Below are 27795 nucleotides of genomic sequence, written 5' to 3' on the forward strand. Positions count from 1 at the left end.
GTGTAAATGGGAGAGAATCCAGCTAGCGGGAATAGCCACAAGTGCAACCTGACCCTGGCTACCTTATCTCAGAAGGAACATATGAGCGACCATTTGGACATTTCCTAATCTGTGTGTGGGGAGAGTGGAGCCATTGTGTTTACAGGTGGGCGGAGAGGCACTGTGAATGGAGGGAGTCTGCTCCGGCCTTGGGGGGGTAACTGGACTCCTAGGAGGCAGATGCCCAGTTGAGAACTAGAAGGTTGAGATGACCTTTTCAATATCTCCTCGCGGACAGTCATGTTTGGGTGCATATGTTGATAAGAGGTTAATAATGACAAAGTACATTGATGTAGTATTACCATCTGGGTTGTACATTCTATTTACAGTAAGGTTTCTTCAAAGCCAGAAACGGTTTTAAATTGACACATTAAAAGTAAAATGTTTAAAGTACTTGGAAAATGTGTATTATCTCAAATAATCTCCTACGGGAGCAGAAACTGAGCAAATGAGTGAATTATTACAGTCTGTTCAATTTGAAATGGATCATAACAGGCCCCGAGTAATGTATTCAAATCCCTTTATCACTTGTATCTCCTCCACCATAAATATTTCATCGCATTTAATTCCATTGATAAATTCATTGTGAAAGTAAATGGGACTAAAACCATGAATTAAATCAATTACACAATACTGTCATACTACACATCGCTATGCTATTGAGTCGTTTCTTTTCAGGATGAATTTCTCCACAGGGCGAGCGTCGGAGAGAGAAAAGCCTGCGTTACAGTTCTGCCCCTGCCCAGCCAATCCAAAAGCGGGGGACCCCTCGCCTCCCTGACACCCCGTCCATTGGGACGCTCATCTGTCTGCCCGCCTTTGTACTTTACTGTTACTGGTGACATTCTGGTGTCACGGTGAAATGGGTCCCTCCCACGTTGCAGCCTGCGGCGGCGCAACCAGAAACAATGGTCCCCCAAGAGCCGGGGGGACCCAGGAGGCCCAGCTGGGCGCGCTGCCCTAACCCTTCCCCCGGCTCCCATGAAATCGGGAATTATGCGAGCCGTTTCTGATGACAAGTCAGTGTCTGTGTGTCCCAGGCTCTTCCCAGGCTCGGCAAGGTTTAGGGTGAGAAGAGACAACAAGGAGGGATGAGGTTTGAGTCGTCAAGGGTGACCTTTGTGTACAGCCTTGACCTCTGACCCCTGAAGAGATCAAACTATCTCTGTCTCACTGTGGGCTCAGGGTTTGGTTCATCTGTGCTGGTGCCAATATAAGAGATTGGGGGGGGGGGCTCTTAACTTTATCTCAATAGACTCTCTAATCTAGGGTTGCAAAATTCCAGTAACTTTCCCCAAATCCCCTGGTTTTCCAGAAATCCTGGTTGGAAGATTCATGGAATTTAGGAGGGAATAAGCAGGAAATCTGTGAATCCCCTAACTGGGATTTCAGGAAAAACTTTTTGGGAAAGTTATTTCACAACTCTACTCCTATCAGCTATTGCTTTGTACATATTACAACACAATAATATATACTGTAAAAAAGAAACCGTGAAACAGGGAGAATCTATAAACTACCAGGCAGGTTGACTATGGAGAGAAATGTTGAATATGAGTAGGAGGACAAAGGATGTGATAGATACTGTATGGTCAATGACATGGATTAGCTGACACTATGTGAACCTAGGTCCAGTGTATCCATCCTGATACTCTTGAGAAGTTTGCTGTTGTGATTCAGACAGCAGGAGGTGAGATGAACAACCTGCTGAATCTGGCACAGGGATGAATGGTGACATGTTAGGGGTCATAATTGTCCTGATTGATTCCTCAGCCTGCTCATGCATGCAGAAGAGCTTACCTTGGGATTTTCCAGTATTCCAGACTCATAGCTGTTGAAACAGACAATGAGAAGGTATGTTGGTGAACACATGCATTCCCTTTGTCATTCTACAGCAGTGTTTCCCAACTAAGCAAACCTAATTCTACTTTTCAACTAATCATCAAGCCCTTGATAATTTGAATCAGGCGTCATTGTCTGGGTAGACAACAAAAATGTGTGGCGTTGGGGGTACTCAAGGACCGGAGTTGGGATGCACTGCTCTACAGGATATAGCTAATGTGGGAGACAAATGACCAAAAAGGGCCAATACCGCCTGAAAGTTACAAACTATTCTTGTAAAAATAAAACATATGTATTTTCTTCAACCTTAATTTAACCAGGAAGTATTGTGAGCATCAGTGGTGTTCTTCTCACCTGATGTGCATGAGGTTGGCATCCATGCTCCAGGGTGCTTTAGGGGTGACGGGCACAGGGATGCCATGTTTCTGGGGGTGAGAGAAGAGTCAATGATAACAGTATATTAACACTTCAACTGAGACCGCTCTGAGCAATACATCTGCTAAATTCTGAATAGTTAAACCAATCATATCACCTCCAGCTGTTCTTTAACCACTGCAATTGTTGATTTGACTTCAAATCTGGTCATTCTGTTATTTAAGTTCGACGTTGTATAACACAATCATGGGAAGGGAGAAAAGCTTGATAAATGGTGACTGATGCACACATGGGACTAAAAAGGCCATGATCCCCCTCTAGTGGGCAGAGTGGAGAACACCACCTCAGACAAACACTGCCAGGCAACATGTTATGAAAAGAACCTGACTCACTAACATTTATGTTTAAATGACATTGGGTGTGCGTGTGAATGCCAATGGGGGTGGGTGTGAATGACATTGGGTGTGGGTGTGGGTGTGGGTGTGGGTGTGAATGACAGTGGGTGTGGGTGTGAATTACATTGGGTGTGAATGCCATTGGGTGTGAATGACAGTGGGTATGAATGACATTGGGTGTGAATGTTTAAATGACATTGGGAACTTGCAATTAAAAAAAATATCCCTAACTGTTTTAATTTATTTTAAGCTGCAATATGTAACTTTTTGGGCAAGCCAACAAAATTCACATAGAAATGAGAGTTATATATCTGTCATTCTCAATGAAAGCAAGTCTAAGAAGCAGTAGATATAGCACACATAGAATATATCTATGCTTCCCGTTTTTAAGTTTCTTTCTTGCATCTTTTACTATCGGTTTTGTACACCAACTTCAAACTGCTGAAACAATATTTTGGGTTATGAAACAAAATATTTCACAGCGGTTTAGATGGTACAATGATTCTCTACACTATATTCGCTTGTCACAAACTGAAATTAGGCAAACTATTTGAATTTTAGCAACCAGGAAATAGCAGAGCAAACAAAATTCTAATCACAGTGCAGGTTCCGATCATCATAATGAAAGGAAAAATAACAATTTAACAAAATGCCTAACGTGCGCTGACCACACCGCTCGAGTTTCGTGCTTTGTAAAATAAAATGTACACATACACGTTATTCAAATCATTGCACCTGCACGTCTGCATAGAACTTGGTTCCATTTGTGACTGTCACGTCCTGACCATAGAGAGCCCTTATTTACTTTTCTTTTACCTTAATATAATACATCAATAAAATCAATTTAGCCTCAAATAAATAATGAAACATGTTCAATTTGGTTTAAATAATGCAAAAACAAAGTGTTGGAGAAGAAAGTAAAAGTGCAATATGTGCCATGTAAAAAAGCTAATGTTTAAGTTCCTTGCTCAGAACATGAGAACATATGAAAGTTGGTGGTTCCTTTTTACATGAGTCTTCAATATTCCCAGGTAAGAAGTTTTAGGTTGTAGTTATTATAGGACTCTCTCTCTCTATACCATTTGTATTTCATATACCTTTGACTATTGGATGTTCTTATAGGCACTTTAGTATTGCCAGTTTAACAGTATAGCTTCCGTCCCTCTCCTCGCCCCTACCTGGGCTCGAACCAGGAACACATTGACAACAGCCACCCTCGAAGCATTGTTACCCATCACTCCACAAAAACTGCGGCCCTTGCAGAGCAAGGGGAACAACTACTCCAACTCTCAGAGCGAGTGACGTCACCGATTGAAACGCTATTAGCGCGCACCCCGCTAACTAGCTAGCCATTTCACATCGGTTACACCAGCCTAATCTTGGGAGTTGATAGGCTTGAAGTCATAAACAGCTCAATGCTTGAAGCACAGCGAAGAGCTGCTGGCAAACGCACAAAAGTGCTGTTTGAATGAATGCTTACAAGCCTGCTGCTGCCTACCATTGCTCAGGCAGACTGCTCTATGAAATATCAAATAATAGACTTAATTATGACATAATAACATACTTTGGTCATTGATATGGTTGAATCCAGAAGCTATCATTTAGAAAACAAAACGTTTATTCTTTCAGTGAAATAAGGAAACGTTCCATATTTTATCGAACGGGTGGCATCCATAAGTCTAAATATTACTGTTACATTGTACAATCTTCAATGTTATGTCATAATTATGTACAATTCTGGCAAATTAATTACGGTCTTTGTTAGGAATAAATGGACTTCACACAGTTCGCAACGAGCCTGGCGGCCCAAACTGCTGCATATACCCTGACTGCTTGCACGGAACGCAAGAGAAGTGACACAATTTCCCTAATTATAAGAAATTCATGTTAGCAGGCAATATTAACTAAATATGCAGGTTTAAAAATTATATACTTGTGTATTGATTTTAAAGAAAGGCATTGATGGTTAGGTTTGGTGCAACGACAGTGTTAAATCATCACCCGTTTGGCGAAGTAGGCTGTGATTTGATGAGAAATTAACAGGCACCGCATCGATTATATGCAACCCAGGACACGCTAGATAAACTAGTAATATCAACCATGTGTAGTTAACTAGTGATTAGGTAAAGATTGATTGTTTTTTATAAGATAAGTTTAATGCTCGCTAGCAACTCACGGTGGCTTCTTGCTGCCCTCGCATAACAGGTATTCAGCTTGCCATGCAGGCTCCTCGTGGAGTGCAATGTAAGGCAGGTGGTTAGAGCATTGGACTAGTAACCAGAAGGTTGCAAAATAGAATCCCCAAGCTGACAAGGTAAAAATCTGTCATTCTGCCCCTGAACAAGGCAGTTAACCCACCTTTCCTAGGCCGTCATTGAAAATAAGAATGTGTTCTTAACTGACTTGCCTAGTTAAATAAAGGTGTATAAAAAAAGAAAAAAATGTATATATATATTTTTTTAAACGGCCAAATCGGTGTCCAAAAATACCGATTTCCGATTGTTATGAAAACTTGAAATCGGCCCTAATTAATCGGCCATTACGATTAATCGGTCGACCTCTAATACCCACATCTCATCTCCTCAATGCGCTCAGCACGTCATCGTTGTTTACAGTTGGGAAAGTGGCAGAGTCAGACAGGGACGCGACAGCAGCGAAGCCCTGTATACTTTGAGAATTTAAATGAGAAAGTGGTCAAATAAATGCGAGGTGGATTTTAAACTACAGTGGCAGGATAGTTGCAACGCTTAACCATCTGAAAAGGGAGACATCGAAAGACCCAAGCCGTTGCTGGCAGCAGTGCGATAACGGATGGAGTGAGAAAATCACAGCGTTGATGACAGAAATGATTGCAGTTGATATGCAGCCACTGTCAATGGTAAAGGACATAGGCTTCAATGCACTCATGGCATATCTAGAACCAGACTACAAGATGCCAAAAAAACTTGATGGCCCGGATGGAGATATTGTACAATGATTTCTCTGCAAGTACAAAGGGCGAGCTTTCAAAAACCATACGTGGCGTTAACACATTGTCAGAGGTCTATGAACACGCTGTCATGCATCACTGCAGCGAGCCATCACATTGATGAGAAGTGGGACATGTACTGCCAAATGAGAACATGGAGGAGAGGGTCACAGCAGAGAACCTAAAATGGCATTAACTACAATCATTGTTGAGTGGGAGGGGTACAGCAGTAAGGTGACTGCCGTCTGTTAGGTAGTCAGGGCTGCACTAGATTGAACGGCACTGCCCCTTAGCGGTCACACACAGGACCAAATGTGAATTGTGAATTCACGTAATTTAATACATTTTAAAATCATTTAAACCGTTTAAAAATGGCAGTTTAAACTTTCAAATGTTTACATAAGTCACATCACTAATGTATATGAAGAGATCACACACTCACTGCCAGGCAACATGTTATGAAGTGATCCTATCATGTGGAAGTGTTACCTCGGCATACTCCATCAGATCCTTCCTCCCAACGAAGCGATTGTAGAACTCAGGGATCCTCCATGGAGCAATAATCTGAGCGGGAGAGAGAGGAGCGAGGGTTACGCATGTCATTTGTATGGTGCATCATCTGAAGTAAATGTTGGATGATGGGACAGTCATGTTGTGTAGTTACAGGTGTTCATGCAGAGGAGCTAGGGAAGACCGAACTGACCTGAACCTCAGGGTAGAGGGCATAGCAGGTGAGCTCGAATCGGATCTGATCGTTGCCCTGAAAGTCACAGTTAACCATTCAGACACAAAACACTAGTAACATGTCCAGAAAAAAATCAAAAAACTACTAGCAAAGACAGAGAGATAATCAAGCAGGTGATTTCTCACTCACCTAAGACAAGTTAAGGTTCAAATCACTTCCAATGGTAGTTGAAAAAGCATGTAAACTGACAAGCTTCCAGTGAATGACTTCTTGCAGTTACTGTTGGTTGAAGGCTCAATTCAGTGGCATTTGTCTCCATCTACAGTTGGAGCAGGGACACTACATCTCCCCACAGTATCGTTACACCCTCACCTTTCCCGTGGCACCGTGGGAGACGTACTGGGCGCCCTCCTGCCGTGCGATCTGGATCTGGCGGCGGGCAATGCAGGGCCGGGCCACTGAAGTGCCCAGCAGGTAGCGGTCCTCGTAGATGGCGCTGGCCTGGACCGACGGCCAGATGAACTCTTCCACAAACTCTGCCCTCAGGTCCTCGATGAACACCTATACATGGAGGGAGGTTACACTTGAACCATTCGGCGTAAAGCTTACGTCAACAATATGTCACTAAATGCTCCTTTGACAATCTTAATACACGAGCGCAGTCAGTTGAGTTCACCTGCAATGGCTTTGCGTTGACAAACTTTTGCTTACAAATCTTAACTCGCAAGGCAGAAAGAGCTCAGACCTCTGCCAGTGTTAGCTGCTAAGAAGACGACAACCCAGACCTCATATCCTCACGTATCTTTGATAACAATCAAGATACGATTTGCCTGCTCAATCATTTCCCGTAACTCTGTGACCCAGATGTCAGGACACATAATTCTAGACCTCAAGAACTGACAATCCAACCTTGAACTGGCTCATCACCATGTACCCAAAGTAGCAAATGTCCCACTGTTCTCATTGTTCAATTGAAAGTTGTATCAGTTTCATATCAACCAACGTCTAATTGTATTTTTATTTTTGCATACATACAGTACTGTGAAATTATTTGCCCATTTTTCATTTTCTATACTTTTGCATATTTTTTTATACTGAATGTTAACAGATCTTCAACCAAAACCTAATATTAGATCAACGAGTGAACAAATAACACAATAATGACACACTTATTTCATAAACAAGTTCAGCAAACACCCAATGTCCCTGTGTGAAAAAGTTAATTTCCTCAATAACTGGTTCTGCCACCTTTAGCCCCAACCAAACGCTTCCACGTCCCTGCGGAGGAATTTTGGCTCACTTCCATGCAGAACTGTTGTAAATCAACGACATTTGTGGTTTTTCAAGTCCTGCCACAACATATCAATTGGGATTAAGACTTGCCTTTGACTAGGCCATTCCAAAACTTAAAATGTGTTGCTTTTTTGCCATTTTCATTTAGACTTGAGCGTTTTGGATCATTGTCTTGCTGCATGACCCAGCTGCGCTTCAGCTTCATCTTACAGGTGGATGACCTGACATTCTCCTGTGGAATTCTCTGATACAGAGCAGAATGAATGGCTCCTTCTATTAAGGCAAGTCGTCCAGGTCCTGAGACAGCCCCATCACACTACCATCATTATAATTGACTGTTGGTATGAGGTTCTTACTATGGACTGCAGTATTTGGTTAGCGCCAGACATAATGGGACCCGTCGTCAAAAAAGTTCTGCTTTTGAATCATCTGTCCGTAGAACAGAGTCTTGATGATCCTCCAGGTGCTATTTGACAAACTTGAGTCAACGTTTTGGACGACACGGTTCCCATTATTCCTGGCGAAAACCAAACACTGCATTCCACAGTACGAACCTCGTACCAACGGTCCAGACCTAATCCCAATTGAGATGTGGCAGGACTTGAAAAGAGCAGTTCATGGTTTAAAACTCAAATGTCGCAGAGTTAAAGCAGTTCTGCATCCAAGAGTGAGCCAAAATTCCTCCACAGCGATGTGAAAAACTGATTAACAACTACAGGAAGCATTTGGTTGCAGTAAATGCAGCTAAAAGGTGGCATAACCAGTTAATGAGTGTAAGGGGGAAATTACTTTTTCACACAGGGGAATTGAGTATTGCATAACTTTGTTAATGAAATAAATAATATATTTGTTATTTGTAATTTCAGGTTCCTTTTATCTGACAACATTCAGTATCAAAAAATATGCACAAAAAAAGAAGAGAATCAGAAAAGGGCAAATACTTTGACGGCACTGTATGTAATTCAGAATGACTCATCTTGAGACTCAAGGAGAAGGATTTGCTCCTTTTAGCCATGGTTTTGTTGTTGTTGCCACCATGCTTTTGGCCTTGGCTTTGTAGCCTCTGGTACTATTAGCCTATGCATTTCTTGTTTATAATGTTTGTGTATTTGTATTGTATCAACAAGAGATTCTACTGCACTGTTACTTCAACCAGATCCTGGAACTCCTCTTTAACCTTCTCTACCGTGTCCTCCACACCACTATGCTACCTTGTCTTGCCAATGTCATGATGCTTAAGACTCCGCTTTTTACCTTCTTTGCTCCAAGACTCTCTGCTTTCTTCTTTGCAGCATCAAAGTCCTCTACTTGTCCAATATTGGCCTGAAAAGAAGAGAGTTTGTTACATCTAATCAACTGGTGCCCAAAATAGTACACTACAGGAGTGTTTCAGTGAGAATGTTTAATGTTCTCCAAACTTCATTTGCGTGTTTTTTACGAGAGCACTTTTACGAGAGCACTTTTACGAGAGCACTTAGTCAGAAAATCAGAGTTTTGAATTCTGACATACACTCTTTGAATCAGCTATTTTCTCAAAGGAGAAGAGCATGCAAACATTTAAAAACAATATGCTACTTATCCTTCTATTTATAAAATGTCTTGCACAGCAAGCAAAATTGGTTTTTGATCACTTTAGACATTTTGGGATTCCACCCTGTAAAAGTACTTTGCCTGTTGACACGATTGGAGAAGTAGTCCCATTTCACAAAAGCATACTTTCCACTTTCCCTCTTCTTGCTGCTTCTCCTCAATTACCTTTGACCTTTTTCAAAAAGGAGGCCAGAGAGGACGGAGGAGAGAGGATTCAGGAGTTGAGCAAATTTAATTGAAAAAAAGGCCTGTGTCTTCATTCCAGGTCCTTCTCGCCAGGGACCAAAGCCATTGATTGTCACAGATTGGCTGCTGAAGTCCCGTCGCCCACCATTTTAACATTCACGTCACATCTATGACATGATAACACTGACATACTTCCACACAGTCTAGCAGTGCACTGCTGCTCCAGGAATATCATGGAGGGATTTCTGCTGAGAATGTTGATTAACCATGTCTTTTTCCTTTTGACCGGTAACTCAAACTAAGACTTAACAAAACACAGCTCAGACAGGAAAATCAGGTGCGGAGTGAGCCGGCAACCTCAAGATTTCTGGCATTAACTTACAGTGCCTTCAGAAAGTTTTCAGACCTCTTGACTTTTTCCACATTTTGTTACGTAACAGCCTTAATCTAAAATGGAGTATATATATTTTTAAATCCTCTGCAATCTATACACAACACCCCATAATGACAAAGAAAAAACAGAAATACCTTATTTACTAGGGATGCATGATGTATATCGGTGACCATATCGGAATCGGACCATATTAGCTAAAATGCCAACAACGGCCCGATGTCTAGTTTAACGTCAATGTGCAAATCCGATGTCAAAGCTGACATCAGCGAGACAACTCAAAGGCGAAATCCATTAACGCCAAGATAAATGGTATTCATTGCCCTTGACAATCAACCATTCACTGTCGCGGCGATGTTGGCTTTCACCGACTGGTCGAGCACCGGTACACGTTACCCTACCGGAGTTACACAGTAATAGTGTCACTGCTATTAGCTTCACGACATACTATGGAACGCCGTTTGGGTCTTTGGGTGTCAAAAAAGATACATGTCAAATAACACTATTTGACGAGACAAATAAAACCTCTTTGACATGTTAAATAAGCTTTTAAATTTGACACGTCAAATAACACAGTTCTATTATAGAATGTTGTGTGTTCTGAATTTGCACATGCAAGCCAAGCGCCACCACTACTATCAGTACCACTGTCAAAGCAGACAAATAATGTCTGCAAACAAGTAAACACCGGCCAAGAACGATGTGTTTATAACACCGCGTTGGTAATAAAGCATCATTTGTTTGACTGCAACTTCTGGGGTAGCTAGCTTTAGATTAGTACCCAGCTAGCACCAATACAACCAGCCTGAACACAATGACCAGTAGAAACTGCAGTCACTCATTATTCTTAGCAATGATTTAGGAATCCTTGTAAGTATTAGCTAGGTAGCCACTTGTTGTTCTATTGGAATTGAACTTCAGTTCATGAAAAATAAATAGCTAGCCAGCTACTTAACCCTGTTGCCCAAAGCTAACGTTATAAGCAGCCAGCTAGCTTCATCTGGCTAGTGAGGCTCGACCAGAACGTGTTGTGAAGCTAGCCACAATAAGGATTAGGCACGGTGGAATTTGCAGTTAATTTTCAAAATAAAAGAAACTCTTTGAAAGTGATGCAGAAGGTTACAATTGGTGGAATCATGCCATATTCAGACTATATAATGTTAAACTAGGTTGGAATGTGAAGCAATGAAATGGGGTATCAGTCTACTCAGTGACACACACAGAACACAACTGTGCAGAGTTTATGCAAATATTAGCGTTGTAGCTCTTATCGCGGGACTGACTGTGTGAAATCACCTCCCCAGTCAGCCTATTGTGTGTATTGACATTCATATTGCACTGTACAGCTTTACCTAAGAATTGGGGATCAATGAAATGGGGTAACAGTCTGCTCGTTTCCCAACGCCATCCTCTGAGTTCAGACTCAGACTCCCAAACATCCACGTCCCGATGATACTCTCAATCACGGCCGGATGTGATACAGCCTGGATTTAAACAAGGGAAGGTAGTGACGCCTCTTGCACTGAGATGCAATGCCTTCGACTGCTGCGTCTATGTGTGTGTTAACTATTTAACTGTACTAGAATTCTTAAAAGGCCGCAAAAAAATGTAATATCGGTATCGTTTTGTTTTGTTTTTGGCAAAGAAAATATCGGATATTGCTATTCGCCAAAAAATGTCATATCGGTGCATCACTATTATTTACATAAGTATTCAAACCCTTTGCTATGGATACTCGCAATTGAGCTCAGGTGCATTCTGTTTCCATTGATCATCCTTGAGATGTTTCTACAACTTACAATTAATTGGACATGATTTGGAAAGGTACACACCCATGTATATAAGGTCCCAGAGTTGACAGTGCATGTCAGAGCAAAAATCAAGCCACGAGGTTGAAGGAATTGTCTTTAGAGCTCCAAGACAGGATTGTGTTGAGGCACAGATCTGGGGAAGGGTACCAAAACATTTCTGCAGCGTTGAAGGTCCCCAAGAACACAGTGGCCGCCATCATTCTTAAATGGAAGAAGTTTGGAACCTCCAAGACTGTTCCTAGAGCTGGCAGATGGAAGCCACTCCTCAGTAAAAGACATATGACAGTCCGCTTGGAGTTTTCCAAAAGGCACCTAAAGGACTCTCAGACCATGAGAAACGAGATTATCTGGTCTGATGAAACAAAGATTGAACTCTTTGGCCTGAATGCCAAGCGTCATGTCTGGAGTAAACCAAAAACCATTCCTACGGTGAAGCATTGGTGGGAGCATCATGCTGTGGGGATGTTTTTCAGAGGCAGGGACTGGGAGACATGTCAGGATTGAGGCAAAGATGAACAGAGCAGAGCGATCCTTGATAAAAAACCTGGTCCAGAGAGCTCAGGACCTCAAGACATGGGTGAATGTTCACCTTCCAACAGAACAACAACCCTAAGCACACAGCCAAGACAACGCAGGAGTGTCTTTGGGACAAGGCTCTGAATGTCCTTGAGTGGCCCAGCCAGAGACCAGACTTGAACCCGATCAAACATCTCTGGAGAGACCTGAAAATAGCTGTGCAGCAACGCTTCCCATCCAACCTGACAGAGCTTGAGAGGACCTGCAGAGAAGACTGGGAGAAACTGCCCAAATACAGGTGTTCCAATCTTGTCGGGTCATGGCCAAGAAGACGAGGCTGTAATCGCTGCCAACGGTGCTTCAACAAAGTACTGAGTAAAGGATCTGAATACTTACGTAAATGTGATAAAGGTATTATAAATGTACAACATTTTCTAAAGACCTGTTTTTGCTTTGTCATTATGGGGTAATGTGTGTAGATTGATGAGTGAAAAATAACTTTCATCCATGTTAGAATAAGGTTGAAACAAAACATGTAAAAAGGTCAAGGGGTCTGAATACCTTCCGAATGCACTGTAGATACCATTGACTGCCGTTGTACCTTTGAGCAAGGCACTTCACTTCACCCCCTACAAATGGTGCTGCACTGCAGATGACCCATAGCTTTCAGGCCCTTAGTGTGTGCCGGGTTGTGAGCATAAAGCCATCTGGTCTCTGCAAGTTCATGGACAATAAAGTACATCTCTCTCACTTAGTCAACAAAAAAAATACACTTTTGGGGGGGGGGGGGCAAGCCATTGTTCCACATAACTGAGGTAGCTGTGCCTGTCTTTGTCTGCCTCTGTGGAATTCTGTATGCTTGCTTGGCAGAGGTTTTTCTATCACAACATAACATGAGCAGACAGGGATTTCAACAAGAAAAACAGGTTGCAGATTGAGACAGTGCCTTCCTGCCCACCCAAAACCAACAGGCGGTGCCATAGCCCTTCAGCATACCCACCCTTTTCTCTAGCCAGACAATGAATAAACAGTTACACAATAAAGAAATCTGCATTGGGTGCAATTCTGAACTGGCCTAAGGGCAAAAAGTTAATCTAGACTGCTATTCATCAGCATTATGCAGCCAGATAGCACTTTTGTGGGGGGTTAACTCACTGCTATGGTGAATGAATCCCTTCTTTACAAATATCTAATACTGCATGAAATGAACATTCACTGGGGTTTCTGCTGCACAAGTGAAATATTTAGGCTCTAATAGGTTGACCTACAATAAAGGAGAGCACCAACTGGATGGCTGTGTGCTGTCCGATCCCAAGTTATATTGGCCCCACTTACAGCTACTTATGTGTGTTCCTTACCAAGTATGTGATGACATCATAGCCTTCTTCCTTCAACCACACCAAGATACAGGAGGTGTCCAGTCCTCCGCTGTAGGCCAGAACCACTGTGCCTTTCGACATGATGATGCAGGTCAAAGGGGGCTGTTGTGTCTGGGGGCAAAAAAATACAAGGAAAATACAGACTTTTTCCATATAGAAAATTAATTAGAGTAATACAATTACGGAAATCTCCAATCATCTTCTATCCTGAACACACTGGCTATTCATAAGGCTGTGACTGGATGCAGGGTGGAAAATGGATGGATGATGACATCCATCCATTTTCCTGAAAGAATATCGTTATAAAAACTAGTAGCAATCTCCAATCGCATTACAAAGACTATGGTTACAAACACCAATAAACATTTAATGGAGTGCAGGTTCCAAAGGTTTGCGCTCAATAAATGCACACATGTAAACCACGCATGTTATACTATTAAGTATTCTACTGTTATTCAACACCTGTTGTTAAGAAGCATGTGGCAAATAACATCTGCTTATTAGCTACCTAGTTGGCTGGCTAGCTAACACGCTTCACTGAAATACCAACTGTTGCATTCGAATCAGTAGTTAGTTAGCTACCATGGACTCAATAATCAGCAGCAATCACGCACGATGTGGACGTTATCCCGTCTGATGTTTTGATAGCAAACCAAGTGTAAAGTTAAATATTAAAAATTTAGGTGACGCCATTTTACAATGATATATGTATTTACCGTTCTTAAAGCTTGACTGGGCGAAATGAAGTCTTCTCTCCAGTCCAGTCACCACGATATGCAAATGTATTGGGCAGTGGGCAAGATTTTGTATACAGCTGCAGCCTTTCACTAATGGTATCGCCATCTACTGGCCGTGGTTTATCTCTACCACTTTCTGTAAATGTAAACTCCTTTCTTTCCTCAATCCCTTTCCTTTCCTCCTTTCCGCTCTACTGGCGGTTGTTAACCCCTACCACATACAAGTGAACAACCTCATTTTATTTCCTAGAGTCCTTTCTGCATTTCTTTGCTCCCTTTCCTAGCTCTTTTTATTTTCTTCCTTTCCTGTCTACTGGTTGTGGTTAATTCCTACCACATACATGCGAACTCCTTTTCTTTCCTAGATTCCTTTCCTCACTCCCTTTCATTTAATATCCAAGCTCCCTTTCTTATCCTCCTTTACTAGCTTAATTTCATAATTTCCTTTCATTCCCTACCTCCCTTCCTCATGTCCTTCCTAGTTTATTTCTTTAGAGGAAAAACAATTAAGGAAGCAAGGAAAGGAAACTAGGATAGGTGGAAATTATCTAGGAAAGGAGATAAGGAAAGTGAGATAGGGATGGAGGAGAGGAAAGGGTGGTAGGAAAGGAAGCTAAAGGAAAAGTTCACATGTATGTGGTAGGGATTAACCACAGCCAGTAGAGGAAAGGAAGTTAGGAAAAGAGAAAAGGAAGCAAGGAAAGGATGAAAGGAATATAGGAAAGTAGGAGTTCACATGTATGTGGTAAGGATTAACCACAGCCAGATGATGGCAATAGTATTGGTTTTAGGTTTTAGTGACAGGTTAGTTTTACTCACAGGCTGCAGCAGGGCCACAGTAATTGCAAAATTTGGGAACACCAACAGCCAATCAAAACTCGACTACCTTTGGAGGGGGAGTATGGAATGGGTGTGATGAGTCAGAAAATCTGCTGATTCAGCCACTGCCTGTCACAAAGGGAGTACCCCAAGGCTCAATCCTAGGCCCCACGCCCTTCTCAATTTACATCAACAACATATCTCAGGCAGTAGGAAGCTCTCATCCATTTATATGCAGGTGATACAGTTTTATACTCAGCTGGCCCCTCCCCGGATTTTGTGTTAAACGCTCACAACAAGTCTTTCTTTGTGTCCAACAAGCTTTCTCTACCCTTAACCTTGTTCTGAACAACTCCAAAACAAAGGTCATGTGGTTTGGTAAGAAGAACACCCCTCTCCCCACAGGTGTGATTACTACCTCTGAGGGTTTAGAGCTTGAGGTGGTCACCTCATACAAGTACTTGGGAGTATGGCTAGACGGTACACTGTCTTTCTCTCAGCACAAATCAAAGCTGCAGGCTAAAGTAAAATCTAGACTTGGTTTCCTCTATCGTAATCGCTCCTCTTTCACCCCAGCTGCCAAACTAACCCTGATTCAGATGACCATTCTATCCATGCTAGATTACGGAGACGTAATTTATAGATTGGCGGGTAAGGGTGCTCTAGAGCCATCAGATTTGCCACCAATGCTCCTTATAGGACACATCACTGCCCTCTATACTCCTCTGTAAACGGGTCATCTTTGTATACCTGTCGCAAGACCCACCGGTTGATGCTTATTTATAAAACCCTCTTAGGCCCCACTCCCCCCTATCTGAGATATCTGCTGCAGCCCTCATCCTCCACATACAACACTGTTCTGACAGTCACATTATATTAAAGGTCCCCAAAGCACACACATCCCTGGGTCGCTCAACTTTTCAGTTCGCTGCAGCTAGCGACTGGAACAAGCTGCAACAATCACTCAAACTGGACATCTCTTCATTCAAAGACTCATTCATTGACACTCTTACTGACAGCTGTGGCTGCTTTGTTGTCTCTACCTTCTAGCCCTTTGTGCTGTTGTCTGTGCCCAATGACTTGATCCATGTTTTGTGTCGCTACCATGTTGTTATCATGCAGTGTTGTCATGTGTTGCTGCCTTGCTATGTTATTTTCTTAGGTCTCTCTTTATGTAGTGTTGTCTCTCTTGTCGTGATGTGTGTTTTGTCCTATATTTATATATATTTTTTAATCCCAGCCCCTGTCCCCGCAGGAGGCCTTCGCCTTTTTGGTAGGCCATCCCTGTAAATAAGAATTTGTTCTTAACTGACTTACCTAGTTAAATAAAGGTTAAATAAAAATAAGAGTCAGAAGGGGAAGACCGGCCCCTGGTTGTGAGTTTAGCCAAAGATTAATACAGTAAGAATGATTTAAAAAAAACTCAATATAAAAATACCCATTTTGAGATGAAGCAGATGCTTTTTTGCAATTTTCCATGAACTCTGAAAAACTATTAAAAATACTATATAAACTTCTGAAAATCAATAAACTCAAGATGTTTATTTCCTTATACAGTATAAAGCAAAAACACTGAACAAAGGAAAAAGTCAGGGTGATTGTTGACTCTTCAGTTCTGCTTGCTTCTTTAGATTGAGGAATATGGCGTTTCACAAATGTCAAACTCCCACTACTGCCCTGTTAAAATACAGTTACTAGTTAGGCATTTGCCCTAGATGTAAAGAACAAAGAGCCCAAAAAGAGTTCTGGTGCTAACAATTGTTTCGATATTCAATCAAGCACAACTTCAATCCATCATTTTGAATAGTAGTATACAATGCACACATCCCCCACAACTCATCTCCATATGCAATCCATGAGTCACAGCCATGGGACTGGATGTGTGTAAGGATGAGGCCTGGGACTTCTGAAAAGCAGGGAAGATGGCAACCTACAGAGTGAGGGAGAATCGTATTGTATTCAGTGCCAGAGGTCTCAGTATTGATATGAGCAAGTCACAGATGGTCCAACAAGCAGGAAAAGATTGGCGCCTTCCTTGGCCAGCAAACTGATACACGTACTCACCACTGTTTTTCAGCTATTCACAAAAAACTGTTTCTTTCTGAAAGGTTATGATAACATCCATAAATACATTGTGATATTCATACCTCTCCAACACAGAACCAATTTTTTTTTTCATCCACCCATCACTCATGAATTAGTTACTTTGCACTTTGACAGTTTATTCAAAATCTGACTTTTTCCTTGCCACCAAAATAAAGGGGACATAAATAGGTGTATAAAATAATCCAGTACCGACCATATTGACCTCATAAAAACAAACAGCAGCTGGAAAACTAAATGTGAAAAAAGAAAAGGAGGAGACAGAACGGTGGAGGGAGAGGTTGCTGTGGATGGTCAGAAAAATGACGAGTACCCTGGGGGTCCTTGTGTGTCCTGGGGTCAGTGGTGTTTGTGCATCTCCCTCTCCCTACCACTCCTTCTTCTTCTCGTCCATGGACACCCCGCCGGGCCCCAGTGCCACGACTAACAGCAGCCCTCCGATGACGGACGTGGTCTGGAAGAAATCGTACTTGAGGAAGTCATGCATAGGCTTGTAGGCGGGCACCGTCCAAAAGGCGTTGAAGTAGACGTTGATGGCCAGCAGCCATATTACCAGGGTCAGGGCGGCCAGCTTGGTCTTGAAGCCAATGGCCACCAGGATGATGAGAGCCGTGCCCACCATGTTCTGGAGGATCTGAGGGAGTGGAGAGGGACACATGGGTCAGGAGTCAGACTGAACCACCAATAATACAGTACAACCATTGCAACAGATCCTGTCTAATGGAATGCAGCACTTAGGCCGTCAAATTTCTATATACCATACAATACAAAAATGATTGCTTTATAATCTTAACAAAAACTATCAACACCCCACATGCATCAAAGCCAGGACCGAGAGACTGAAAAACAGCTTCTCAGACTTTTAAATAGCCATCACTAGCCAGCTACCACCCGGTTACTCAACCCTGCACCTTTGAGGCTGCTGCCATATATACATAGACATGGAATCACTGGTAACTTTAATAATATTTACATACTGTACTGCTTTACTCATCTCATATACTGTATTCTATTCTACTGTGTTTTAGTCAATGCCACTCCGACATTGCTCGTCCTAATATATATTTCTTAATTTATATATTTCTTAATTCCATTATTTTTCTTTAGAAGTTTATATTGTTGTGAACTGTTAGATACTACTGCACTGTCGGAGCTAGGAACCCAAGCATTTCGCTACACCGGCAATAACATCTGCTAAATATGTGTATGTGACCAATAGAATTTGATTTGACACAAACTCAGCTTGATCTCCACATATGTCCATGAGAAAATGCATTACACAGGTTATTCTCCTCCGGCTTTAGTCCCTGCTGAGTGGTACCATAGGCAGGGTGGTGGCCTACTCACCGAGAAGAAGCTGGGGTCAAAGTGCAGCAGGGTCATGAACATGAGCACCAACAGGACTCTCCCTCCCAGCTGCATGTACTGCTTCGGTGAGCTCTCCCCCATGGAGGGGACGCCAGCGAACATGCTCTTCCCTTCTGAACGCGACTCCGCTAGTAACAGCAGGAGTCCACCGCCAAGAGCAAGGTTCCTGATAGAGGAATGGGGGGGGACATTGTGTAGGAGAGGGGAAATAAGACCAATACTTAGTTCAACGCAGTGCTGCAGTACTCGAGTCTGACTCGAGTCCAGATTTTCATGACTTGTGACTCGCCTTCTTGTGACTTGTATTTGCACTTGGACTGGATAGGCTACTATGATAAGCAGAATATTAGCAGCAATGGATGTGCTCAGCAGCGAGGGTTCTGTTCTCTCGCAGTGGGAAGGACTCGCTACACCGGCACACGCAGCCTACATCAGCTGGTGAGCTGCGGGAGCGCAAGCGATGATTGTGGGAAGGCAGACTCCGCTCCGATCATTGGCTACACATCATGCAAGTGACTCTCTTGTTTCCCCGTAACCACCAGTCACCAGTCTACTATTTAGCTTTGCCTGGTTAAGAAACACAAACTGCTTTACAAAATTGAAAACACTAGTATTGAGTTGAATAGTAAAACAACAGTTTAGCCATTTGTCTCTCTCTGGCCTTGATAGTAAAACTGTTTGTCTCTCTCTGGCCTTGAGTATAGAAATGTAGCCCATCTTTGAACGTGTTGCCTCGTCATACCCTTCCACTGTCCCCCTTCATCCCATAGCCACATTCTGATAAGCCTCCCTTCAGTTTAAATTTGGCAAGAAAAAAATTCTACACTATCAGTGGGCAATTAAAAGAAAAGTAGCTGAAACCTGACTTACCATAAATGTATGTAGTAAATAAGTAGTGAAACAAGTCCCGAGTAGAACTTGTGAGCTAGTGATGAATAGTTTTAAAAAATTATGAGAGAGTGGTCAAATGGTGGCTCCTAGACACAATTGAATAAGTCCTATTATAAATTGATGGCCTCGTGACTCAACCATTGGTGACTCGGACTTCAGCCAAAGGGGTTAATGACTCAACTCTGACTCGTGCATAGGGGACTTGTGACTCAACCTCAAGGTTTAGTGACTCAACTACAACACTGGTTCAATGTATGGGGGGTATAAAATGAGTGGGACAGACAGACAGTGGAAAAAGTACCTATGGTTTAAAGACACTTAAACAACTAATATAATTGGTCATGTACGAGAGACTAAAGTCAATTGCATATTTTCAATTTAATATGTAAAAATATTATTCATCAACTTATTGGAAGAGACCTACCTCATCAGAAATTTTATATCCCATAAAATACTGTATGCAACCGTCTGGAAAAAACAAGTAAAAGAAATTCATCATGAAGTATTACATAGCCCGAAATTCATGAACATAGCCAGTGACCGGGTTGTCTGCCATTTGAAATGTCAGCCCAAAATCACAGAAAGGTGCATGAAATGCAATGCCAATAGATGTGATATTTCCTCACCTGTAGAGCTATGACTCCAAACAATCCAAAGCAGGCATACTGTACAAAATTTCTACTGAGGATAAGGACACAGCCACCTGTTGCAGTGGGGGGAAAAAAGAGAGAAAGAAGGTTAGGATTGTAGAAACTCGTTCAATTGAACCACACAACTATACCCCATCTTCCCCAAAAAGGGTGGCATTCCCACTTAATACAACTCCTGTATCTTTCCCCAGCTTTCAAAGACAGCATGGGGTCATCATTCTACAGTCTTAGGCCCACACCACACAAACCACTCAAATGAGTCGATAGTTAATGAATGATCACATCATGGGGGCTTGGGAACGAACCCAGATTGACTTTCTTCTGAACAGCTTTTTTTCAATCCATACATTGGACCCTATCTGGACCCATGCAGATTGCTAACAGGCTAATGATCACAGCCTTGCTCACCAAGCTGTCCTGTGAGGTTGAGCAGCACAAAGCAGGTGGCCAGGAAGTAGCCACAGCCCCACGTCGCCTCGATGTAGTCCTTTTGCTCGTTCCACTGGAACCACATACGGATGCCGTCCTCCAGGAAGGTGCTGATTAGACACAGCCGAGCCAGGTGAGGCAGGTACTGCTTCGTCATCCGCAAGAACTGGGAGAGAGAGGGGAAAGGAACATTTAGGCCAACATCTGACATACAGTACAATGACATTTCAGCAGACACAAGCATTGACAGTGAAAGAGTGAATGAAGATTTACCTTTAAATAAATCTACTGAAAATCTACAGGAGATTACATGAAAGGCCCTTCCAGAAGAAATTTGGGAGAAGAGACACAGTAGGCCAACTGGTAGCATTTCAGCAGGGAAAAAGGTCTTTTTTTTTTTTAACTCCCCTTTTCTCCCCAATTTCGATCTTGTCTCATCGCTGCAACTCCCCAACGGACTCAGGAGGCGAAGGTCGAGCCATGCGTCCTATGAAACATGACCCGTCAAACCGCGCTTCTTAACACCAGCCCGCTTAACCCAGAAGCCAGACGCACAATGTGTTCACCTGACGATCGAGGTCAGCCTGCAGGTGCCTGGCCCGCCACAAGGAGTCGCTAGAGCGCAATGAGCCAAGTAAAGACCCCCCGGCCAAACCCTCCCCTAACGCGGAGCCAATTCTGCGCTGGCCTATGGGACTCCCAATCACAGCCGGTTGTGATAAAGCCTGGGATTGAACCCGGGTCTGTAGTGACACCTCTAGTACTGCGATGCAGTGCCTTAGACCGCTGCGCCACTCGGGAGGCCCTAGAAGATGGTATTTAATGACAAGTTGGACCAATACAGGCATTCAGAAAAGCACCCTACTTTGTGTCAGTCTCAAAGTACTACATACTAGGTTAGAAACATCTGCAAACACCACAAGGCTCTCCAGAGGGTGGTGCAGTCTGCACAACGCATCACCGGGGGCAAACTACCTGCCCTCCAGGACACCTACAGCACCCGAGGCCAAAAAGATCAAGGACAACCACCTGAGCCACTGCCTGTTCACCCCGCTACAATCCAGAAGGCGAGGTCAGTACAGGTACATCAAAGCTGTGACCGAGAGACTGAAAAACAGCTTCTATCTCAAGGCTATCAGACATCAGAAGCAAAAGGGGCAGCTGCCTACATAGACTTGAAATCATGGGTCACTTTAATAAATGATTCAATAGTCACTTTAATAATGTTTTATTTCATACCGTGTGTGTGAAATCAATCCCTGCTCACTTAGTTAAACTTGAACAAAAACCAACTGCCCTACATTCAATAATCCTCCATATGTTGGCTTCCCTCCAATACTTTGGAACTGATCATTGTCTACCTACTAAAGTACACCAGAAGAACAGTAACCATCTCACAACACCTCCCACCATACAGTACACATCAGCACTGCCTGTTTTGAGGTGGCCTATCACAGTTCAACAACTCCCACATGTCATTCATAGAGCACACGAATGGGAGGGCCTAGCAGCCAATCAGAGAGGACCGAAAAGGTGCTGCTAAAGCCTCAGTCGAGTAGCCTACATTAGATCAGAACGGTTTGCTTACAGCTCATTAGTGAGGAATTTTCAGCACTGTCTTGTTAAAATGTGCCGTTAAAATGTAGAACAGGCCTGTCTTAAGACATGTTTCATGGCACAGCAATTTAAGAGGTGAAATTTCCAGACTATGCTATTTTACAGCAATGCTAAAATGCCAACGGGGTGAACTAAATATTTGGTATCAGCTGGGGATTATTGAAAACAGTGTAAAATAAAGTAGCAGGCCTATGTTACACCTTTACTTAATGTCTGTCCGGAGAGTATGTAAACTGGGCAAACAGAAAAGTTCACATGGATAGTGGAAGGCTATAGGATTGGAAATAGCCCAGGTCTTTACTATCGACTGAAATACAGCACGATTTGACTTCCAGTCCAATCTTCAACCTGGGTAACAGCTCTGTAACCTGAACTATGGCTCTTGACACAGTCCCCTTATAGATCCGAATTCCAAGGGGATTGCAATTTCATCCACGGGGCAAAAAGCTAGACTTACCAAAGGGGCCTACAATAATTTAACATTTTCTGCCTCTGTCTTCTACATTTCACAACACTCTTCTATTGTGTTCTTACACACACTTCATAAGAGTTGTGTGGTGTCTCTGTGGGGAGTGAATTTGCATAGACAGTCAACTTTAGTGTGTTACTGTGTGGCTAGCTGAGAGTTCTTAACTCCACCACAACTCCATTGAGAATGAGATGTGAAATAGTACGGTAGCAGACGGTACCGTTAGCTAGCTACATATCGTGGAGTTGAGAATTCTAAGCGACTGTGTGGCCAGAGTTGCATCATTAACTAGTTAACCGGGAATTATGAATCATTGCTTCCAAGTTCACTGGCTAGGTAGCTTGCATGTGAGCTACCTAAATACAAGTAGCTAGGGAAAGCACGGTAATAATATGTGCAGTTGTATTCTCCTGCAGTAATTAGCTACCTACATCATGCTACCTAACGCGTAGGATAATTGGCAAGCTATGTCTTCCTCAAGTTATCTAGCAAATAATACGTGTAGCTAGCTAATTGCGCAAGTAATATTAGCTAGCTAGCAAGATATAAATGAATAACCCACTCGGGCAGCTGTGGCTACCTAGCTAGAACCCGCTGTTCCTCTGAATCGGTCTGAAAAGTTAGCAACCTAGCTAGCTAACAACTAACTTTAGCCTGTGAAACAACGAAGTTAGCTACCTGGTCCGCCACATCTTCGGCTCGACTCATAAGCTCCTCCTGCCCCATGTCTAAAGAAACTGAGGCTTAGTGCTTTTAGTCAATAAACTATTAATTAGCTAATACAGAAATCTTCTGCCTCTGATATTTACTTCAGCAAGTCTTGCCGGTCTCAATGAAGAGAAGGCCGCCTCTGCCCCACAATGCTTCACGTTGCTACGATAGCCCCCGGAGCTGCTCTAGCGACTGCTGTGTGCCACGTACACTGATCCAGGGGGTTTGTCGTCATGCCATGTTTGCGTCATGTAAACACAAGTTGACATAATTAGCTGAGACCATTCCTAATTGACATTAGACAAGATGGCCTACTGTAGTGTACCATGCAGCATCTTCAATGTTACTCAATACTGGCATGTTACGGACTGATTTTTATTTTCATACTCTATGAGGATAAGATCACATTTTACTATTCTATCGTTAGCTACTAAATATGGACTATTTTGAATACCGGGGTACTTTTATTATACTGTTTAATGACAGCATTTCTGGAGAAGAGTGAGGTAGTAAGTGGACAGAAAATAATGCATGATATCTTAAATCCCATATTGAAAAATTTAATTACATTTTTTTTTTAATTTACCAAACAGGCAGTCAATGCAGTAGAGACAGACACTACACTACCTTTGTTCAACAGTTGCAAAATTCCTTGATAAAGTAAACACTCTATCAAAGTTCATTGAACTGTTCATGACTCCTGAGTGGCACAGCGGTTTAAGCCACTGCATCTCAGTGCAAGAGGCGTCACTGCAGTCCCTGGTTTGAATCCAGGCTGCATCACATCTGGTTTAGATTGGGAGTCCCATAGGGCGGCGCAGAATTGGCCCAGTGTAATTTGGGGTAGGTTGTAAATAAGTATTTGTTCTTAACTGACTTGCCTGGTTATATACAAAACTGGAGTCCAATAAGACTATAGAGAATATCTACAAGTAAATAATTTAGTAAAAGTAAATACTTTTTACACCTGCAACAAGTAGCCATTACGACGGTTCCTGTTTGCACACCATTCCAGTCGATCTAGGGCCTGAAGCTGAGCTGACCCCATAGGTGTGACTGACCACAAATGGAAGGTGGCTTTCAGAGAGTCTGTGAAGTTGGTCTTGGCAATCCAGACCTGTCTTCGGATGGCTACAGAAGAAGCCATGACCCTTCCAGACAGTTCAGCCTAGGTGGGAGGACAGCTGAAGCGTGAACTGGCCAATGATCTTCAGCTCACTGAGGATAGCCACAAAACTCTGTGCTGAACAATCCTCAGTGTTCTCCAGCAGCAGCCTCCTCTGGTAGTCGGATAGGTAGTGCAGGTAGTTTGCCGTCTTGGCAAGCATGCTAGCAGTCTGGTACATCTGCTCAACTAGAGTCTCAGTGAAACGCAATCGCACAGCCGGGACCAGCGCCTCCTTGTTCTCCGTTGGCTTCATTGCCTGGAAGATGGCCGACATAATGCAGTTGACCTGAGGCATCTGGTTGTAGGCTGGGGACTGGCAGTCGTGAAGCCTGTACATCTTGGAGAACAGCTCCGTGTACGGCTTCAAGCTGGCAAGGTTTGGCCAATAGCTCTGGACCAGGTCATCAAACTCTGGAACCATGGTAGTGTCTGGTGGACTGGAGCTGGTTGGTGAAGTCTATGCCAAGGTACTTGGCGGCTCATGCTATGAGGCTCTGAAGCTCCTTAGCTGCCAGTAAGTCCTGTTTGGAGATAGGACCATCAGTTGACAGAGAGGCATCCTCCCCTTCCACATCCCTGAGAGGACTCAAGGCAGATGAGATGGAGGGCTCCTCTTCTTGCTTCACAATGGTATGGGAGATAAGTCTCTCTGCTCGCTTTCCTGAGACAAGGGATGGAGGCATGAAGATGTGTAATTTGGGCTGAAGTGGGGTATGACACAACAGCTTCTGCACCTTTCCTCTCCAGAGCCTCAATGCACTTCTCCAGAATTGCACACTGTAGCTGGGTGGCCTGTTGCTGGCCTCTAGTCTCTGTTGAACCATCTCCACCAGCTCCCTGTGTCTCCTCTCTAACCGGACAGCCTGCCGCGACTCTCTCTGAGACCTCCTCCACTTTCCAGAGGGGCAAAAGTCAGTAGGAGGAGGAAGACGAGGGGGATGGAGAGCGTCTCCGCTGGAGGCTACCGTGGCTCCGTTTGGAGTGATTGGTGCAGCGCGAGCGGCATTTTGAGAAATGGTGTAGTTTGCCGAACCCTGGAAGTCAGCATGTGGGCTCATGGATGGGGTGGAGTCAGCTGACTGCTGAATAGCAAGTTGTGAGAGGAAAGTATCTTTTGGGATGCTGGAATTGGGCCCTGTCTGCAGGGAGAGGATGGTGAACAACACTGGCATGGTGGACGAATATACAGGTGTGGTAGTAGAGAGCCGAGGTGGGGGTAGAATGGGGACTGGGTCTTCCCCCAGTTTTGGTTCCTTGATGGGAGCCGAGGTGGTCTCAGACTTGAGCTTAACTTCAGACTGTGCTGCCTCGTGCCTCCTCTCATGGTGCATTATCTCCTGAACTTTGGTGAGGCGGTTGATGCAGGTGCTCCAGTCCATCTTGGCACACTGGGGGCATTTCCCATACTCCAGCACAGCCTCCTTGGCATGTTGGATGCCCAGACAGTGCAGGCACAGCTCATTGGTGTCTTTGATAGGAATCTTGTGTTTGCGACAGTCACACCACGTGAACCTTGGGGATGAAGTTATCATGGCTATGTTCAATGTTCTCAGTTTAGGAGATATTGTTGGCTCCCCTGTAACAATAAAATTGCCATATGAGCCCAACACAGGTCATCAACGTTCATCATAATTGTACATATATTTTTTTATGTTTAGCTGACTAGCTTGGTCAGTAGCTAGCTAGCTATCAGAACCTACTGCTGGCTACGAGCTAGTCCATTGCCGGAAAGCAAAATAATGAAGATTTTATTAGAAAATGGCAGAATACTTAAAAAAGTTCTATATATATATATATATCTCATAAACATCATTTAAAAAGTAGACTAGGCAGCATGCGAATACAATTTGCATTAAACTGTCTTTGTGTTGTCCTTCATCCATGTTTGTTGATGTTGCGGAGACCAACCAGGCAAGTTACCTAGAAGGTAAACAAACATGCATCGAAAACGTAGCTATGCATATTGGAGACCATACGGAAGAATGCACGCACTCCTACCCCCATTCGAATCTGATAAGGTTTGCTTTGTTGTTTATTCGAAATAATGATCTGCAAGGATACAGGAAATGTGTAGATATGTCCTGCAGAGTTGCTCCTACGTCGTACTCTGTGCGACAGAAGCTAAAGAGCAAAGATCTTGTAGTAACAACCAGATCCCACGATTGCACGGTCTCCTGTAGAATTAGTGAAAACACTAGAATGCACATGAACCCGATGGTATAAAGATCAGCCATTTGGTCAGGGAGTTGGTCAACCTGCCAGTGCTGTGATAAGATAGTGTAAAATAATGCATTTGAATGTATCTGCACTGTATGTTTGTTAGCTAGCTAGCCAGACAGTTTTAGAGGAATTATTCCATACATTAAAATTAACTGCCAATATTCTATTCAAACTATGCAGTCAATCCACAGCGTTGAATTTGTCCAAAATAAACTATTTTCAGATTAAAAAATAGTTTATTTTCGACAAATTCAGGGGTGTACTCATTCAGTTGATTCTGTTGTGCAACCGAATGCTTTGCAACTGTTGATTACAGCCCTAATTGCAACGAATGATTACAGCCCTAATTGATTGAGGAGAAGGCATAGACGGGGCTATGTCATAAATCCTCAAAGTTCCAGAATGGGTTGAAAATAGCAGCCATATTAGTCAGGGAGATATCCAAACCAGTGTAATTGGAATGAATGGCAGTAGAGGCCTAATCAACATTTGAGTAGGTAGGAGGAAGGTCATTTTGGGTGGCTTAAAGTAGACATTTCTTCAGTTTTTGGAACCGCTTGCCTTTGAAATGCCGTAAGAGGTGTGTTCAGCCTCCTTGTATTTGGGTGTACCACAGCATCTGTTCAGAGACAGATTTGCAACTGTTTGTACTTTCTACTAGACAAATTTAGGTAATGCCCTCCCTGTTTCGTTGTTTGCTTAGATTTTGCAACAGAATCAGTAGAATGAATAGACCCCTGTTAAGTCCCTCACCGTTTCATTTGCTTTTGTTTAAGAAACATTTTGCAATAGAATCGGCGGAATGAATTACAACCCAGTCTTTAAATACCTTAGCTGGCAGTTACTGTATCAAACTTTTCCATAATCTCTTCTATTGATACTGAATGAATACTCTATGTTTGGGACCTTTTCATAATTGGAGCTATATGATGAAGATGAAATGCTGTAGTTGAAATTATAAATAGGACTACATTTACTTCTGGGCATTAGCAGAATCCATGTTATGACTGGAAAATGCTTGTGTGTGGAACATCACAGATGTAGTGTTTATCTGTCAACTCTTGCTCGAAATAGGACCTACAAATCATTAAGTAGCTGTTACAAGTAGCGTTTAACCATGTTTGCATCTACTTATCAACACTCGAC

General features: G+C 43.0%; 3 protein-coding genes across 7 annotated transcripts in view; all 3 read right to left on the reverse strand.

The window, feature by feature from the left end:
* The window catches only part of ass1 (argininosuccinate synthase 1), a 29849-nt gene extending 15533 nt beyond the window's left edge, over positions 1 to 14316 (reverse strand). The window contains exons 1-8 of the mRNA XM_020465539.2: positions 14184 to 14316; positions 13447 to 13578; positions 8849 to 8917; positions 6674 to 6862; positions 6320 to 6376; positions 6106 to 6180; positions 2233 to 2303; positions 1837 to 1867 (exon numbers count right to left, since the gene is read on the reverse strand). Coding sequence (XP_020321128.1) covers positions 1837 to 1867; positions 2233 to 2303; positions 6106 to 6180; positions 6320 to 6376; positions 6674 to 6862; positions 8849 to 8917; positions 13447 to 13548 — 594 coding nt within the window. The 5' untranslated portion in view covers positions 13549 to 13578; positions 14184 to 14316. The remainder of the gene's footprint in view (positions 1 to 1836; positions 1868 to 2232; positions 2304 to 6105; positions 6181 to 6319; positions 6377 to 6673; positions 6863 to 8848; positions 8918 to 13446; positions 13579 to 14183) is intronic.
* A 2224-nt stretch (positions 14317 to 16540) lies between these two features.
* On the reverse strand, positions 16541 to 25058 carry surf4 (surfeit 4). Of its 4 annotated transcripts, none has more exons than XM_020465404.2 (6): positions 23360 to 23470; positions 20444 to 20630; positions 20012 to 20088; positions 19810 to 19853; positions 18474 to 18660; positions 16541 to 17760 (listed from the first exon to the last, which is right to left on the reverse strand). In XM_020465404.2, the coding sequence occupies exons 2-6, from the start codon at positions 20619 to 20621 to the stop codon at positions 17494 to 17496; spliced, it is 753 nt and encodes a 250-aa protein (XP_020320993.1). In that variant the 5' UTR covers positions 20622 to 20630; positions 23360 to 23470; the 3' UTR covers positions 16541 to 17493. The 4 variants fall into 4 exon arrangements, with proteins under 4 accessions (XP_020320993.1, XP_020320992.1, XP_020320994.1 ...); XM_020465403.2 differs by having other exon boundaries at positions 23229 to 23470; XM_020465405.2 differs by having other exon boundaries at positions 20738 to 23470.
* LOC109873722 (uncharacterized) lies at positions 24885 to 26621 on the reverse strand. 2 transcript variants are annotated; one of them, XM_020465407.2, is made up of 2 exons: positions 26428 to 26621; positions 24885 to 26005 (listed from the first exon to the last, which is right to left on the reverse strand). In XM_020465407.2, the coding sequence occupies exon 2, from the start codon at positions 25959 to 25961 to the stop codon at positions 24909 to 24911; it is 1053 nt and encodes a 350-aa protein (XP_020320996.1). In that variant the 5' UTR covers positions 25962 to 26005; positions 26428 to 26621; the 3' UTR covers positions 24885 to 24908. The 2 variants fall into 2 exon arrangements, with proteins under 2 accessions (XP_020320996.1, XP_020320995.1); XM_020465406.2 differs by having other exon boundaries at positions 26350 to 26463.
* Positions 26622 to 27795: the final 1174 nt, after the last annotated feature.

This window comes from Oncorhynchus kisutch, linkage group LG29 (genome assembly GCF_002021735.2).
Source record: "Oncorhynchus kisutch isolate 150728-3 linkage group LG29, Okis_V2, whole genome shotgun sequence".
NCBI lineage: Eukaryota > Metazoa > Chordata > Actinopteri > Salmoniformes > Salmonidae > Oncorhynchus > Oncorhynchus kisutch.